At 39.7% G+C, this 17,976-nt stretch overlaps 1 protein-coding gene across 1 annotated transcript; it reads left to right on the top strand.

Annotated features, from left to right (window-relative positions):
• Positions 1-434: 434 nt before the first annotated feature.
• Positions 435-16,687, top strand: LOC140236793 (uncharacterized). Its single transcript, XM_072316730.1, has 11 exons — positions 435-717; positions 3,949-4,082; positions 5,020-5,165; positions 6,519-6,683; positions 7,589-7,767; positions 8,981-9,111; positions 11,270-11,302; positions 12,084-12,417; positions 13,145-13,216; positions 14,129-14,344; positions 15,259-16,687. The coding sequence occupies exons 1-11, from the start codon at positions 599-601 to the stop codon at positions 15,602-15,604; spliced, it is 1,875 nt and encodes a 624-aa protein (XP_072172831.1). The 5' UTR covers positions 435-598; the 3' UTR covers positions 15,605-16,687.
• Positions 16,688-17,976: the final 1,289 nt, after the last annotated feature.

The raw sequence follows: 17,976 nt of genomic DNA, 5'->3' as shown, positions 1-17,976 counted from the left end.
AAGAAAAGAAAATGAAAGAGATGATATTAATAAAACATATCTAGGGAGAAAGATCTATATTTAAAAAAAAAACAACAAGGAAAGTTAGAAGAAGGAAAACGAAAGAGAGAAAGAGAGTAAGTCAGAAAACAATAAAGAGCGTGAGAAAAATCTCTCTCCCATGATAATTTGTACCGAGTAGTTTAAAGACTACCCAAAGAGATTTTTAACTCTCCTCTCCACCACTTATACGAGTACTGGGGAAAAGCTCTTTGAGGCTACCATACAAAAGGACGCCACGCGAAAGCGCCACCACGCCGCAGTGGATGTTCGGATTGCTTTTATCATTGGCATTGTATTGTGTACACTACTAGCTAGCGCGAACTAGCGATGAGCTACAGGTCAAGTGCATGCACGATAAGAGCTGTGTGCACTCCAACGTTGAAACTACGTCTTCAATTTGAGTTGCACCCTGAAGAAACATTTGAAACAGGTGATTTGGGGTCTGCATGCGATGATCGCCACCCTGTAGTTACTAGAGGAGATTCTTCTGTCCAAAGCAGGAGTATTTCGCCCTTTTCCCACTTAACGAGTACCGGGAAGGGGCGATCTTCTCAAGATGGCAGTAACAAAAGTGGCGCAAGTAAATAATGTGTCGTCGGCAGCGACGCTGGAACAGGTGCGAACTCTGTTCAGCTTCCTGGGCAAAATCGAAGACATTCGACTCTTCCCAAAAGAGTAAGTAAATTTACCAGAATCTGGCCTGTAGACCATTCAAGTTAGAGAGCAAGACTGACTGATTCTACCGATTCTTCACTTATTAATTTAAGTGTAACTATTAATGTGTAAAACAACTCTTAATGTGCTATGGTGCAAACATGGTAAACAATTGACCGAAAGATCGGTCTGTATCTGTCCGTCGGGGAATGTTCCGCGGAGACTACGTCTGGCTTCACGGATCCCCTCCGTATACGGAGGACAGCGTCAATGGCAAAATATAAAAGAGTCCTCCGGACAGACGGATCTTTCTGTCTAGGTAAACAACCGCATGTAACGCTACTGCTAGGTCCTATAATGCCACATTATTTCTGAGACACCACTCACCAGTGAAGCCATGCTTGGAGAAACAATCCGCTTTTCCAGAGCTACCAAGTCTCACGCATTGTGAGTGAGACTCAAGCATTTAGGGTGTGTCTCACGATCTCACGCATGACACCCGTTTTTCTCACGCATTGGGAGCATAGCCCAAAATATTAAAGTCAGAGTTGCAAGTGAAGGCATATTTCCCTTTTGTCTTTCAAAATAAGTAAAAAAGAGTCACTTAAGTATGCACCAGCTTGAACCATTAAGAGCTAAAAATTGAAAAAGCTCCCTACCGTGGGAGGGTGGACACCCCCCTCCCCTCGCTCAGTCGTTTTGCTCCCTCGCTCACGCACATGCACATGATGCATGCGCACCGAGATGCCGAGTCATGAAAATCTCACTCATAAAAATTTTTTGAACTTGGCATCTATGCTTTTCAAATCTTGTTAAGTTAAAGTAAATTTAGATATTTGTTACCCAGGAAATGTTGAGCAAAGTTGTCGTGAAAATGCCAAACTTTGCTTTTTTTGAATTATTTCATTGATGTAGGATCCTAGGGCCTAAATTGTATGACAGGTCTACGAAGTATGATCATTTTTCTTTCAAATGACCGGTTCAGTAGCCATATTATTGTAGAGGCATTATTTTACTTTTGCATGCAAAAATAGTCCCAGAAACTTACAATTTATTCGCAAATCCAGTAGGGAACACCACTTCGGCACTTGATAGCCAGTCACCACATAAGATCAAACTTGTCTAGATCTACCTGTGGCAGGAATGGAATCACGAGAAATGCTTTCATCGTACTGTGGCATTGGGCGATTAATCGGTCCGTTTGGGTGGCTTTGTGCTTTTGAGCAGAATAGACTAGACCTATGCGAAGTTGGCATGCGGTCGACTGAGTTGGAGGTGTGAACGTGGCACATATTAGAGTTAATGGTGTTCTGTTCAATGTTACTGATTAGCTATAGCTGAGTGATGTCGTTACTGTCTGAATTAAAATATGTAGATCTAAATTCTGAAATTCACGTAGACTTTGAGCTGAAGAGACGAGAAGTTAAGCAGTTGTTATGCTTAGACACAAGTCTAGTATAGTAAGGATACTAGATCTCGTGCAGGGACTTAATGGTCGCGCATAGCGAAACTGCATATACAGTCTGTAGCAAGCGATATTATGCGTACCGGTAGGACTTAGCGCAAAATTTGCCGATACGCCCATGGAATAAACATACCTGACAACCGCTAAACATGAGAAGGAAGCCGGTAAGAAATTTTGATTTCGAACAAATTTTTCACTAAATTTCCAATTTTTTACCTTGTAATTTACCTACCGTACAGTAGCTTAAAATCTGTTTTAAGGATGTTGTAGCTTAGAGACGTGTCGTCTCGCTTGTCTCGTTCGTAGCCGATAGAATTCGTAATTTGTTCGATCGATCGTTTACGATATTTTACGAAAGCCGAAGCACGTTACAGCCGCAGAGGGGCAGACACTTTCACGCATGAAACTACATAGGGCAGCTGCGCGACCTTTACATAACCCGAGAAATTGAACGCATAAAATTAAGTCCGACATACAAATGGTGACAGCGCACTACTTCGTCATCGTATCATGAGGAGATTCTGGGAGGTGATTTTTCTGCATTTTCGTGATACATGTATATATTGAAAAATTCAGATACGATTGTGGAATAATTTCTATTATAAGAGCATCACAAATTTTCGTGCACGATATCTAGACCCCTCAACCATACTACCCTAGTAGGGTTGAGCTTACAATAGTAATCTGTACGTTAATTGCAACAAAAGTTAGGCACCATGCACCACCACTCTAGCTACAAGATCAGGACCAGACGTCAAGTCTACTTGGGCACTAACCAGTAACCAGTAAATTTAACTCCGGCCGGGTGCTGCTTGCTGTAAAGTGTAAAGTTTAACCAGGAATTTACAGTAACACTAAACACAAAGAGACCTACATGTAGATTCTAGTATAATTGAGTAATACGTACGTACAACGAACGCACATGATGGGGTCACTTGTGTGGTCACTCTAGCGCTAATCTAAGTTTGTGCTTTTGCTTTTTGTACCCACTTTGATGTTTTGAATTACCAGTCCAAGTTGAACCAAAAATTACAGGAAATACTTAGAGTTTAGATTTTAATAGCTTATAATAAAGTTTCCAATAATTATTCACATAAATTTGCACCAAAAGAGTTGTTGGGAAGCATTGATGTTGCTGTTTTTGATTTTCACACTGTTGCTCAAAACAACCCACTCTCCATGTACATTGTAACAGCACATACAATGTACACGTAATGCAAAAGACCTGCACTAAGTTTCAACCTCCTGTGCCAAAACTCAACCGCACACAAAAGCATACTGTTTTACATTGTACAATTTTGCACATACCATATATAGGCAGCAGTCAAATTTTGGAGGAAGTATTACTAGGAGTATTAGTAAGAATGCATAATGGTCGAATTATGGGCAGCTTGCTTTGATAAGTCACCCGAAACTTCACCACAATGCACTCCAAAATTTAACCCCTGGCTACATGTAGAAACCTATGCTTATGTGCATGGTCAAATTTTGGCATGGGAGGTCGAATCTCGGTACTGGTACTGATTCACCTCAAAATTCTTTGTTTCTTGAGCAGCAAATGTCGGCCCCCTACTATTTCTTGGTGTTTGGAATACTGTAAAAGTCGCGTAACAACTCTCAGTGACTGAATTAGCTTTCAACTGTTTTACCCAATGAATGCCATAATGACCATCATTGTTAACATTTTGTGCTTCCTTTTACAGCCTGTAGCTGTATATGCAAAGTCTCTGTGTACAGTGTGACCATCATTTGTTTTGTTTTGTTTTGTTTTTCTCTCTCTTTTAAAGGGATTCTGTCCTACCGGTGACAGCACGGATATGCTTTGTGCACTTCGAGGATCCCACCAGCGTGGGCATGGCCCAGCACCTGACCAACACAGTCTTCATTGACCGGCCCTTGCAAGTCACACCATTCCTTGACGGTCAGTTGGAGAGATTTGGTGTACTCGTAAAAGAGTTGCAATCGCCATTTGTCATGGAGAAACAATTTTGTATTAGTGCTCACTGATATAGAGTAAATGTACGGTAATTGTAATCTCAGTATGAAAATTTTAATTCACAGTTATAGGCAACCTTAAATCACCTAAAGTACAATGTACATAGTTACAATGTACACCCTTGCATATTATTCCAATAATATTGGATATTATGATGCCATTGGCACTGTTGACTGGGTCTTCATCGTATAAGAGGGATTACATTGTCCCGTCCGAGTTAGGCAGTTGAGATGTTACTAGTATTATGTTTCTCATTCTGTGTGTAGTCACAGACACAAGTGCAATGTGACTTCCTTGATTCAGTATTGCTGTACGACTGTAGTTTCAACTGTTTATCAAAGTGTGTCTGGTCTATATTTTGTCCATTTTGAATCAAGTCCTTATGATGCTCCCCTGGGTAGATGGGAAGACCAACTTCAGTGGTAGTCATGTGATCTTGAATTGCCTTTTCATTATGTAATCCAGGGGAGCATGCTTGGAATCAATGTTTGTTGACATCATTAGCCTCCACGTTTTAGAACTACTTGTACCTTTGCTTAAACGTATGATTGATTGCCTCGTAGTAAGTAATGATGATAATAACAATAATAAGAATAGTAATGATAATAGTGATGGTGATGATGACGATGATGATGGTAATAATGATAATCTAATTGATAATAATAATAATAATAATAATAATAATAATAATAATAATAATAATAATAATAATAATAATAATAATAATAATAATAATAATAATTATAATAATGACAGTGATAATAATACTAATACTAATAATAATAATGATAATAATGATAATAATAATAATAATAATAAATACAATTAATGATTGAGTTTGTGGTTTGATTTTTTGCTGAAGGTGCCATGCCAGAGGAGAGCAAGGCGCTGCAGATGGTTGCCAATTTGACGGGCGGTCTCAGTGGTGGGATTTCGAGCTTGATGAACAACCCCGGGACTGGACTCCTCCCGACCCCGCCACAGCCCCTCATGTCTCAAATCACTCAGGTAAGGCATTCATTGAACATGAAGGGTTGTCTCATGTGAAAGAAGTGGACATACAATTCACAATAATTCATCCACCTGTTCCATGGACTTGATGTATATATGTGTGCAGTACAGTTTGCTGTCTATTTTAAAGAGGAATTGTTATGTTTTTCACGTCACTTAGACACAGCTGAGCTGTCATTTTGATGACTGTGCAGTGAGAAAGCATGCTGCTTTCATTCTTGATACATTTTGGCAGAGTCAGGGATATCACCCTATCAGTAGACAAGGATTTTTTGTGTTGAGGTTGTGCCTACATGTACACCAAAATTTTGCACAGTATGTTTGAGGGAAGTATACAAATGTAGGACCTAGGAGTGTGTGCAATAGAGAGATATACGGTTTTCTCGCTATGATCTGTTGGTACCTACTTATGCAGGCTTTCATTCACTTGTAGGTCTTATACTGCACTCCCGATAGAAAACCAACAAAATTCTTGTTGCAACATAGTTACGATATACATGTACAGCTGTAGGTCCCAAAATTGTCATCTGTCATAATGTGACCCTGCACCTCAAAACAAACAAAAAGTCACCAGACATGAATTTTTAGTTAAGACCATATTCTGAAAGAGCAGACTTTAAGCTTTAAAATGATGTATAACTCAAATCAAATGGACTCTCCTAACCTATCTAAATATTGGAAAGAAAGCACAAACTCGGGAAAAGTGTGAACTGAGAAAAGAGGCTCTGAAGTACAGTGTCTATTCAAGCGCTTAATCTTTACCAAACCGTGCTGGCTGTGCGATGAATGGGACAAAAAACAAGTAAACTACCATAGTAACAACAATGAAGGGATTATCAGATTAAACTGAAATTAAGCATGCCTCATTAACACATTATGTCCATAATTAATGCCAACTTTCAAAGCAGTAGCACTATCCTTTCAAAAGTTATTACAGTTGAAAGTGAAGAGTGTGGACAAGGTTTTTCAGAAATGAAAAAGGGATTCTAAAGACACACCTAATCACACTATTCTACCAAAAATGTTCGAGATAAACTGCTAAAAAACACACTTTCCTGCCCATTTTATGATACCAAATTTTAGCATAATGTAAAAGAAGACCCGGTCTGTCAGAAAATATGAAAAAGTCAAGTTCGGCTAGGTTGACCCATTTCACTTATTTTCAGTCCTCATGCAAAATCAGTGTGTGCGACTTTATGTTCGTTTTGAGGTGCACGGTCTCATATATACTTTATTGTTCAACTGTAACAAAATCTTGGTATAATGAAAGAAAAGTGCTTGGACCGAGAACTTTGTAATAACAGTATAAGTTCTCATACTTTCCATTGTTGTCATTCTACACACATCCAGCCTCCCGCTGGCCTGGCTGCTGCCAGTGTTGCTGCAGCTGCCGCCGCCGCTGGAGACAGCTTCTCTGCCCTTGGGGTTCCCCAGCCACCCCCGCTCAACAATGTGGACCCGTCCAAGGTAGAGGAGATCCGACGAACGATCTACGTAGGCAACCTGGATTCTGCGGTGAGTTGAGGCTTTTCAGTCAAGAAAAAAAAGTGGAATGTCAGGAGTGTTGTCTCCTTATTTTTAGACTTTTATTTTTTGTTAATTTTGATGGTCTTGGCATTTTCAATGCAAATTCTGTTATTAGAAGAGACAAAAACCAAGAGGAAGGTGGATTTCCTCTCATTTTCCATTTAATTTCCACAGAATTTGAATGTTATGAAACATGTTGATATCATGTAAATTATCCTGACTGGAGAGGGGAGTCATTAGATGACAGTAATCTGACATGATGTTCATGTGTGCACCTAAAGTATCATGCAGATCCAAATCCGAGGTGATCTATCACTTAGACTACTCCTACTTTGTCTAACAGCCATTTAGTCTCAACCCACATGGTCTAATCCTGTGTCTTCTACAAGCAGTTCATCTAATGACCATTTAGTCCAATTTCCTATTAGCCTCATTACCAGTTGGTCTACTTACAGATGGGCTATGCCCATTTCGTCTAATAGCCACAGTTTATTAGACAAAATGGAAAAATATCCAAGGAGTCAAAATTGCAATTATACCATCTGGTCATTAGACAAAATGATGATTAGCCAAACTGGACATTAGACCAAGTGAGGATTAGACCAACAGGCATTAGACGAAATTGATAGTAGACCAAATGAGTGTAGCCGTAGTGGTGTTAGGTGAACTGGGAAGTAGACCATCTGATATAAGACCAAGTGGCAATAAATCCAAATGCTATGTACATTATAATAGTTTGTTGATATTCAAAGAACATGGCACCAAAGATATTCCATGAGTTTGTCCTACTAGATCTCTAGATATTATCTTCAAATCCCAAGAAGTTTCCCATGTTTTTTTTTTTTTTCAAATCCACTTCTTTCTCATTGTGAAATTTGTTGTATTCTGTGCAGACGGTGACGGCTGAGCAGCTACTTACCTTCTTCCAGCAAGTTGGCGAGGTTAAGTACGTGCGCATGGCAGGGGATGAGACGCAGCCGACGAGGTTCGCCTTCGTCGAGTTCACCGACCAGAACTCTGTTGTCAAAGCCCTCACCTACAATGGAGTCATGTTTGCTGGAAGACCAATCAAGTAAGTTTCTGTTCTGGAATGTACCTCCAAGTCATATAATCAGTGCTGCTTCTGTATGTTCTCTTCATCTGCCAGTGCTTAATATCAGAGACTCCAAACCCGAGCATATCTTAAAGGGACTGTACAGTACTGGTTGAGGTGGGGATTCATGTTTTGAACACTCCTAAGTGAGATTATGAAAAGCCTCTTATGAAATATGAAAGAGCATGTAATTTTAAGAAGGATTCAACGTTTATTTGATGAAAATTGTTTTTCAAATGGCTGAGATAGCCAAAAAATGCTAATAATAAAAGGCGACATGCCACAACTTTATTAGGATCTATTTGTTTCACCCTGTTTTTGGATATCTCAGCCATTTCAAAACCGATTTTCATTGAATAAACCTTTGATACCCCTTAGAACTGCATGCTCTTTGACATCTCATAGAGTGGTTTCTGAATATCTCGCAAAATGTTAACAGCAAATCCTCACCTCGACCAGAACTGTACACACCCTTTAAGGGTTATAGATGCTGTCTGGTGATATATCTAAGGCTTAGTTTGAGCACATATGACAAAAATAAAGTTTTGCCTGAAGGAGCTAAATTGTTAGAGGGAGACACAAAGCCAGAGTAGGAGAAACTCGACTCAAGTGTGAGAGCGGTAAATTTTGCATCATGGCCTCAAAGTAAGAGATCTCCTGCCAAAAGCAGGAGAGTTTGAGTCTTTGTATCACCTGCAGCAATGTCAGTATTTTCTATTCACAATATACATGTGTGTGTAAAGTTCATGATAACTTAACTTCTTAAAGGTAACGTCGACTGGGGGCAAATTAGAAATGTTTTTAAAAATGTGAAAAACAAAGAAAATGGAAAGAGAAATTGTATTTTCTGTTATGAAATGGAATTTTAACTATGGAAAGTGTTGATTGCCCCCAGGAAGAGTGTAACATACGTTTCGATGTCTTGGTGTGTACTGTGTTTGTAAATGAATTTCATTTATTGTTGAGGCTTGTATTTAAAAAAAGAAGAAGAAATGTAATGTCTGCATCTTTGTCATAAGCAGCAAAACCACAAGCATCAGTGTCACAGAAGTAAAAAATGGGGAAAACTGAAATTGTAAATCTTCCATCTAAAGGGAGAAGTGAAATATTCATTATGAGCCCCTGATCCTTTGTTAGTTTCTCATTTTCAAATCTTGGTTTCTAATAAAATTGCTTCAAATGTTTGCCGCAGGATAAACCATTCCAACAACGCCATTGTGAAGCCGCCTGCGAAGACCCAGGAGGCCATCCAGCGTGAGCTGGCGGAGACCATGAAACAGGTCCGAGATGCCCAGGCTCTCATTCAGGCTGCTATCGATCCAGGTAAGCTAACCTTTTCTCTCGCTCGATTCTCTTCACTAGGCTGTGAAACGCACACACACAAACGCACATCCCTTCATTTATGCTTTATTTACCATCGGTAAATATGTCTTAAAGCAAGGTATCGTTTTTCTCTCTTTCTCTGTCTTTCACTTACTTTTCTCTTCTCAACCCAACCGAGTGTATCTTGCTACAGGGCATCACCCTTAATGTACATATTTAGAAAAAAAAAGAATGGTTGGATCATAGGCAGATGTAATTCAATGGGGAGATAATGTTTAGAACTAAAATGTAAAAATCCAAGTCTCTTCAAGCAGAAAAATTGGTCTAATGGGCAGTGGCAATTTGACAGGAATGTTATTTAAAGGGATCATATAGTTTTAATCAAGACCCGATTTCAGGTTTCTAGCATTTTTTTGGGCAAGATAATGAGAAACCTCCCATTAATTATGACAGAGCATGTAATTCCAAGAGGGATTCAACATTTATTTCATGAAAATTGGTTTTGAAATGGTTGAGATATCCAAAACAGAGCAATCCAATAAAAGGTAGGATCCACTTTTTATTAGGATTGCTTTGTTTTTCGTTGATTTTGGATGTCTCAGCCATTTCGAAACAGATTTTTATCTAATAAACTTTGAATTCCTCTTAGAACGGTATGCTCTGCATTATTTCATAAGTAGTTTCTGGTATCTCGCAAATAGTTTAAAGCCTAATCCACATCTCCACCAATATTATACTATCCCTTTAATGCAAGATTACATTGATTGATTACTTTAATGAAGATGAAAATTAAATTGATGAAGAAACTGATCAAGGGTACATACAACTTGGGAAAATACCTGGATGAATACCACTGACGAAACTTAATATATCGCCAAGAACAGACAATGGATCTATCTGCATGTATTACTATAGTCAGAATAAAAATAATGTGATCGTTGAGGTTGAGGAGAAATCGGTGTGTGCAATAAGTAATTGACATCTGCATACTTGCCAACTAATAAGATTTTATCAGATTCAGTAAGATTTTTTGCATTTAAAATAGCAAAATAAGATTTTCTACATTAAAAATAGCAAATAAGATTTTCTGTCAGAGAAATAAGATTTTAAAAGAATATTTAGATATATCTTTCATGTTTATTTTCTGAAGATTTGACTGAAAGTAAGATTTTTAACTTGTTTGCATATAAAATAAGATTTTTGCAATCCACGAGTAAGATATTTCATCTTGAAATGTTGGCAGGTATGCATCTGTTTCCACGGATAAACAGATTCTTAAGAATAGTATTTAGAAGTGCAGTAATACCTATCATATACACATACTCTGCCAGTCAACATAACATTTACCCAATGTCAGTCCCTGTGCATCATATTTTAATCCAAACCATGTTCGTGTTTTATCAGGAGTTCTTTCAAATAGTCATATTCTTGACCCCAACCCTAGAACTGTTCTGGTACTTTGTCTTCCATTTACCTCCACAGGAAGCTGCTCAATTTCTGATAGTGATTTTAGCCGCTAATTATTAGTGTATGAATGTTGTATGTATACATGATGAAATGTTTTGCATCCTCTGGAGTAGATAAAAATTCTGGGTTTTGATTTGGTTTGTTATTTACACGAGACCTCCACTACCCAGACAACAACAGCAAGAATGTGATAATAAAGTTTTATTTCTTTGTTTTATGTTTTTCTCCCGTTATGTTGTCATTTTGGGGGAGAGGTTGGTCAGGTGACCCTTTATAATTAAGGTAGAAATTGGTTCAGCATATCTTTGTGTGGACATTTGGAAAGGAGTTGATTGTTATGCACAGTGTGTCATGTGTCTTGTGTCATGAAATGGTGGGACAGTTCCTCCTGTGCATGTCAAACCACAGCTTTGCATTCATATTGCCTCTTGATAGCGGTCATTAAGAATGAAGAGAAATTCCAGTTGCTGATAACTCGAGGGTTCACACTCATGTAATCCAAGATCTGTTTAATTATGGAGGGTGACTTCATAATGTGCCGGTCAGGTTTAAATCATTGGCAGTGTGCACACTTAAACGATCATTAAATATTGTGAGCTGTTGCCTGTTACAATTTTTCTTGGAGAATAGCAGGAGTGGTACAATGCAGTGTGTAGGTTTGCAAAAATTAATGCATTTTGTTTCTTTGCAGCATTACAACCAGAGCTTAAAGACAAACCCAAAGGTAATAACACCGAAATGTCGTATGAATATCATAGAAAGTACAAATATCATTTGTCATCATGTTCATACTGGGCTCAACAGCAGTCCTTACAAAATGCCATATGATTACTTGATTGTAATAGATTGCTAGAGAGATTCATGCACTTTACTATTTGTTTGGGGATTCAGAAGCAGTAGAGGTGAGTCAATATATCCATACAAATTCAATAGTTTACAAAAATTATATGGAAGCCCTCATCTCAGTCATTAAAATGTCTGAATACCCGGGTACAAGCCTGCTGTACAAAGTACATTGTATGTGTTTTTTAAAGTGGAATATGATCGTTTATTTTTTGTGCTATGGGACTTTTTAGAGTTATTGTTTTAGTTTGTCTGTCACCATAATTGCTACTCAATTACCAATTTGAAGGATGTGTATTTTACTGTTTTTAGCTTACTGGTACACTGTATTATCCATCTTCATAATTCTGGTATGAACATGCAATGTACATATGGTATTAGATCAATGGAGATACACAGTACAACGTCTGTACATGTAGGTCTGACACATGTTAAGTTATCGGGACTGGTCTAAATCCTTTGTCCTTAATTGTAATTTTTGTTTTTCTTTGATTTAATTTGCTGAAGTTTTTCTTTCCTGGGTGCACTCTACCCATTTTGTCATTGGTGTTGCACGCTCATCATAAAGAAATATGACAGTGATCATTATTGAAATGTGTGCCCATGATTAAATTGTGTTTTGTTTTTATTAATCCTCTTCTATTACTTGTTATCTTGCCCAGTCATTGCACCTGTCGTCGAGGAGAAGGAAGAAAAGAAAGAGAGGAAACGCACCCCAAGCCCGAGTCGGCGTCGCCGTTCACGATCGCGATCCCGTCGCAGGTCACGATCTCGTTCCCGCAAGCGGTCAAGGTCTCGCCGAAGATCCCGGTCATGGACACCTGCGCGTCGCCGTTCCAGATCACCAAGAAGACGCTCTCGAACTCCGAGGCGCAGGTCCAGGACTCCGCCAAGACGATCGAGAACACCCCCACGCAGACGAAGGTCACGTACCAGAACGCCGCCGAGGCGCAGACGTTCAAGGTCTCGCAGCCGGGACAGAAGATCCCGCTCAAGGTAAATAGGAAAGACTTGTTTTCTCAGTCTACACTCTGTGCTGCTAGCATCATTATTTTTGCAAGAGGGTGTCAATACTTTTGCACTGTCAAAGTCTATTTGTTGGTGACAGGTAGAATAGACTTACATGGAAAATGGTTTTCGTAACTTAAAGTAAATATCCTGGGCCCAATGCATAATTCCAATTTTAAGTACTTCCCCCGCCTCCAAAATAATGATGTAATTATCTAAAGCAGGGCTAGACACAAATCTTTAAATCTGAAATTTTTGTGGCCCGAAATAAATGGAAACATAGCAATCCATTTTTAATCGTAAGTGCCTAATTGGGCCACCAGAAAATATCCTTTTTCGAAATTTACTGCCCCAACATCAAGGCCCTGGGCCATTGAGCCTTGGGCCATCAGGTCACTGCTAATGTCGAGCCCTGTCTATAGGCATGCATTCGTATGTACTATTTCTTGGATGACTTCATGGCAGTGGTTGTGGTTGTCAAAGGTGCTCCATTTCCTCATGTGTTAACGCTTTAAGTAGCCATTTGCCTGTTCAGTCCCCATTGGAGTGACATAGCAGAGGGTCACAGATTGGGCACACCATTCATCATGTGATATGTGATTTCGGCCTATTTGTGCTCCTTCTATACTTATGTTTCTTTGCCCACCTGTGTCATAACTTCTTCCGTTGATTTATGATTTGACATTTCACCTGAATGTGTCACATTTTTTTGCAGGGAGCGGCGGAAGAGATCGAAGACGCCCCCCCGAAGCTACAGTGCACGGAGGCGATCCAGGAGCAAAAGTCGGTGAGTGTCATCAAACCAGGTCCTTTCTAAACTTTTCAACAGTTTGGGGTCTATTTCATGTGTACATCATTGTAAAGGACCCAGTAGTGTAGGAAAACATGGGTGGTCCGATTGGATCAATCTTTGTTCGCTGCCTACCGAGGTACATTCGAAAACCACCAATAGCGCCCGTCAGCGAATATGTGCATTGATGCGTACGCGCATGTGGATTCTTCAGCTGTGTGTATACTGACATAGAGATCAGTGATGAAGCTGTACACATTTCGTTATGGGGATTCTTGAATACATCCAAGCTGGGCCAGCCTTCCCATTCCATGGTATCCCATGCAACATGGTCTTTAATTCAATCATGGCAAGAAGATGATGGGTAAGGTTTATTATAAGAACAAAACGGGAAGAAGAAGAAAGAAAATGGTACTTGATTGATTGAATGTCTGGATTGGTTTGTAATTCTTTGTAAAATGAGTTGCATCAGTTACTTCATAAGATTACCAGATTTGGGATACGGTTTTGTATGGACAATTTTCTCCATGCAATAACAGTTATGCTTGATCAACAGTTAAACGTTCATGGCAAAGAAGCCAAGCTGATGTCACATACCTCTGATCATGGACAACTCTGGCCATGGACAACAGAAGAGAATAGTAAAATTAGCATGACTCCTTCACATTGCTTGCAGAATGCATTTAATAGTAATTCCACTCAACTTGAAACACAATCATATTTTAGTAACAGCAGGATTCTTCAGAGTAAGATTAGCATCTTCAGAGATGAAGAAAGCTGGCACATTTTCCAGAGAAAAGAATGTGATCATGATGTTCAAGTGTGCCCATGGGAAAGAACAAATGTCTGATCTCGATACTGACTGATGGGTTCACATGAAATGTTATTCTCGTTTCGTTTCTGCAACAGGGACCGCAGCCGCTCCCGATCTCCGCCACCCAAGCGGCGTAGCTGGAGCAAGTCACCCCCGCCCCGCCGCCACAGCCGCACCCGCTCCCCGCCCCCATCCAAGCGCCGCAGCCGTTCCAAGTCCCCCTCCAAGTCCAGGCGACGCTCGCCCAGCGGATCTCCCTCCCCACCTCCCAGGCGGAGGTCCAGGTCCGGATCCAGGTCTCCTCCAAGGAAGTAAGTTGTCACCATCTGTGAAAAGCTCCATCAATGCAGTTTCATTACAAACAAACAAAATAGTTTATCAGGGGATAGCTGGACATGAAGATTGAGAAAAAGTATTTTGTAGACAACTTCCACCAAGTGGTGAAATCATTTCGATTGTGTTGAAGTGTGTTTGTGGGTCTTCTTTGTAAACTTTAACACTTTTTGACCTTTGCACTCAAATTATTTGACACCATATACATGTATGTTTCTATGTAGTCAATCAATACCATCACTTTTTCCCCCCTTCCATTTGATCAATAACATGTTTATCAAATTATCTCTCTTTCTGTACCAACACTTCCTAAGGCTAGGACCATCATTAAGACAAAATTGCGAGTGATCTCTAAAACAAAATTGATCATTGAAGCACCATTTGAGAATACGTTTGAATGTATCAGCATTCTCAAAAGTTTGATATTATTCATTTATCATCGGGGTGGGACAAAGAAAAGAGGTAAGATGGTGAGTGATGGGTAGACAGCCGGATTTCTCACAGATACTCTCAGAGGGCCCTGACTTTCATCATAGAGAACTAGAATTGGTGTGGAAATACTTTTAAATTTGAGCTGAAATTTTAATGAAGTGTGGGAAATTGGATGCACTGTGGTGAATTTTTCCTTTGGTGAGAACTCTTAGTAAGACATATGTTTCCTGTAGCCCAAAGGCCCAAAAGTAAAAGAGTAGGTTTCTGTGCTCAAGATTCTCATTCATGTGTGCTATGTCTGACACAGTTAACCTCAAGAGGCATGAATATAGCCAAGTTTTGGTAGATCGTTTCTGGAATTGTACTTAGCTTAAGGATTTTCTTAACTGTTTGTAAAGCCACTGTGTGAAAAATTTAGCCTTTTAACCAGCATTCTTTGATGATTCACGTCACTCGTCAGGCACAAGAAAGAGAAGAAGAGCCGGCGCAGCCGCAGCAAGGAACGCAGCAGCAGCAGCAAGAAGCACAAGAAGGACAGGGAGAAGGAACGCGAGCGGGATCGGGATCGGGACCGGGACCGGGACCGGGACAGGACCTCGGACCGCACCAAGTCCAAGGAGGAGGAGAAGAGCTCCAGCAGCAGTAGCAAGGCATCCAAGGTGAAGCGGGACTATGACGAGGAGGAGAAGGGCTTCAACAGCGATAAGGAGGAAGAGAAAGGGGTGGCCGAGGGCAAGGGGAAGTCTGGAGGGGGCGAGGGGGACGCGGACATCCAGAATGTAGACATGGATGTCGATTCTGATTAAATCTTCTCAATTTGTGACATAGGACAAGTTAATCTAGGAGTATGTGCAGTTTTTGTTAGTTTAGTTGTAATACATTTTGTCGTTTTTGTGTAGCTACTTTTTTTTTTCTTTTTTGGAAAGTCTCTGTTGAAATAACATAAGACCTGTGTATGGTGAATGCTCTAAAGTCCCCCCATCATTCCTTTGACCCCATCATAAAAAAGAAATGATAAAGGGCATTGTAATCTTTTGCTTGGATATCAATGTTGGTTTGTGCATAAGAAGATTTAAGCTACTAAGATGTCACTTAAAAAATTCTGCCCCTCTCACTCTCGTTTGATGTATTTGCTATGGTTAATCCTGCAGATGTCAGCACAGTAGAACATTCAAAGAGGTTCTTTTCGACTTAAATTTTAGGTAAAGGCTTTATCGTCATACGACTCCTGGATACAGCTTTGGGCATGTATTGACATCTATCTGCAGTAGCTATGTGTTTGTGCTTCAAAAATCCTGCTGCTTAGATTCATCACACATGTGCTATAAACATATTCAGGCTGACTAAATTCATTTTATAAATCCTGAAGTATGATATGAGAGGGTGATGCCAAAATTGTTTTCATGTAATTCTTTGACTTGATCCCATTTTTTTAGTTTTCCGCTTCAGGTGTCCCAGGTCTTGGGGTAAGCACTTGACAGCTGTAAATTTAGGGAGGTAGTATCATATCCATAGAAATAACCTACCCCAAAGCCCACATATTGTCATAGCCTTTTTTGCAAAGGCACAAGAAAGGGTATGCAAGTTGTTCATATTTTCTAAAGTCACAAGTGTTGACGTAAGAATACAAAAAACACAGAATGCTAAGAAAAAAACCCAAATACTATTTTACTTGGGGAGAACCAAGAAATTTGTATATTATGAGAGAGGACGAGTAAAACCAATTAGGCGAGGTCTCAAGTACCTGTAGTATACCACGTCCTGTAATTTTTTTTTGCATTTTGAGGAGTAACCAGCTTAATACCTTTATACACCATTTGTATTTGTCTTGAGGAGCATGCCTTAGGTGCACAGATGTGAATAAAGATTTCAGCCATGCAATGCCAAAACCTACAGTTGCTTCCTATTTTTATTCCATGTCGTGTGCGATTAGACTCGAGGTGGAAGATTTTGTAAGACTCTGCGAACTTGTGTGTGTGTGTGTGTGTGTGTGCAGGGTGTTTGAGATAGTAATTACGTTCAGAATTAAGTCTAGTTCTTATACAACACAATCTGAATGTATGGGAAATAGTATGAAAAGATATAAGTGAAGATAGAAATGACAAGGAAGATAGAAATGACAAATCTATTTGTAAACCTGTAAACTAGTGTGCAATGAGGGTGGTTGTCTTGTCTTTGCAAACCATTGCAAACTAGAAAAGCTCTCCGAGAGCGCAGACTTCCGCCAAGCATGCAGCCCATTTCCACCACTGATCTTGTTCTTCCATAGAGATATCAGTTATTTCCACCCATACGTACTTATATAATAGCATTGTGTGCTGAAAGTCGCCGGATTTCCCAATATAGAAGCCTTTGTTATGTCATAAACCCTCAGCTGCACGGCGCGCCTCGCCCTAGCAGAAACTAGAGCACGCACTTTAGTGTGCGCATGCAAACCTCGCGCTGCGTGAACTCATTCATTGACCCTACCTGCCAAAATGTTGAAAATCCTTTATAAATTCCCAAAAAATTCTTGGATCACTACCAAAAGTTAATCGTTTGTTACTTGTATCATTCTAAACCTTTCCTGCAGTTTTCATCAAAATCCGTCAACTACTTTTTGAGTTATTTTGCACACGGACAAACAAACGAACGCACAAACCAACGGTAACGAAAACATAACCTCCTCCCTTGGCGGAGGTAATAATGTGGTATTTTGCATTCCAAACCACAGCTTCAAAGGTATGCATAGAGCTACATGTAAGTAGGGAATTCCCCGAAGAGTTAAAATGTACACAATATCATGACTTGGCCATCTTACACTCTAAATTCATCTATTAACCACTACAATCTTGTCTTGATTAACAGGGTTTTAGGGTGCACTGGGCATTCAATGGCCCGAATTCACGAAGGTGGTACAAATAAAACCATGGTTTAAACCATGGGACAAAAACCATGGAGCGCCAAGTGTCGCACGGAATATTTCGTTACGAAATTTGTCATTTCGTAACGAAATGACCGTTTCGTTAACGAAATCATCATTTTGTGGACGAAATGTTCATTTACAGGGTAGTTACATAATATTGTCATTTCGTTACAAAATAATCATTTCATCGACGAAATGACTGATTTTGTAACGAAATATTCTATGCGACACTTGGCACTCCATGGTTTTTGTCCATGGTTTAAACCATGGTTT

This window comes from Diadema setosum, chromosome 13, assembly GCF_964275005.1.
Source record: "Diadema setosum chromosome 13, eeDiaSeto1, whole genome shotgun sequence".
Taxonomy (NCBI): domain Eukaryota; kingdom Metazoa; phylum Echinodermata; class Echinoidea; order Diadematoida; family Diadematidae; genus Diadema; species Diadema setosum.
The sequence above is the reverse complement of the archived record's forward strand: the minus strand, read 5'-3'. Positions and strand labels throughout refer to the sequence as shown.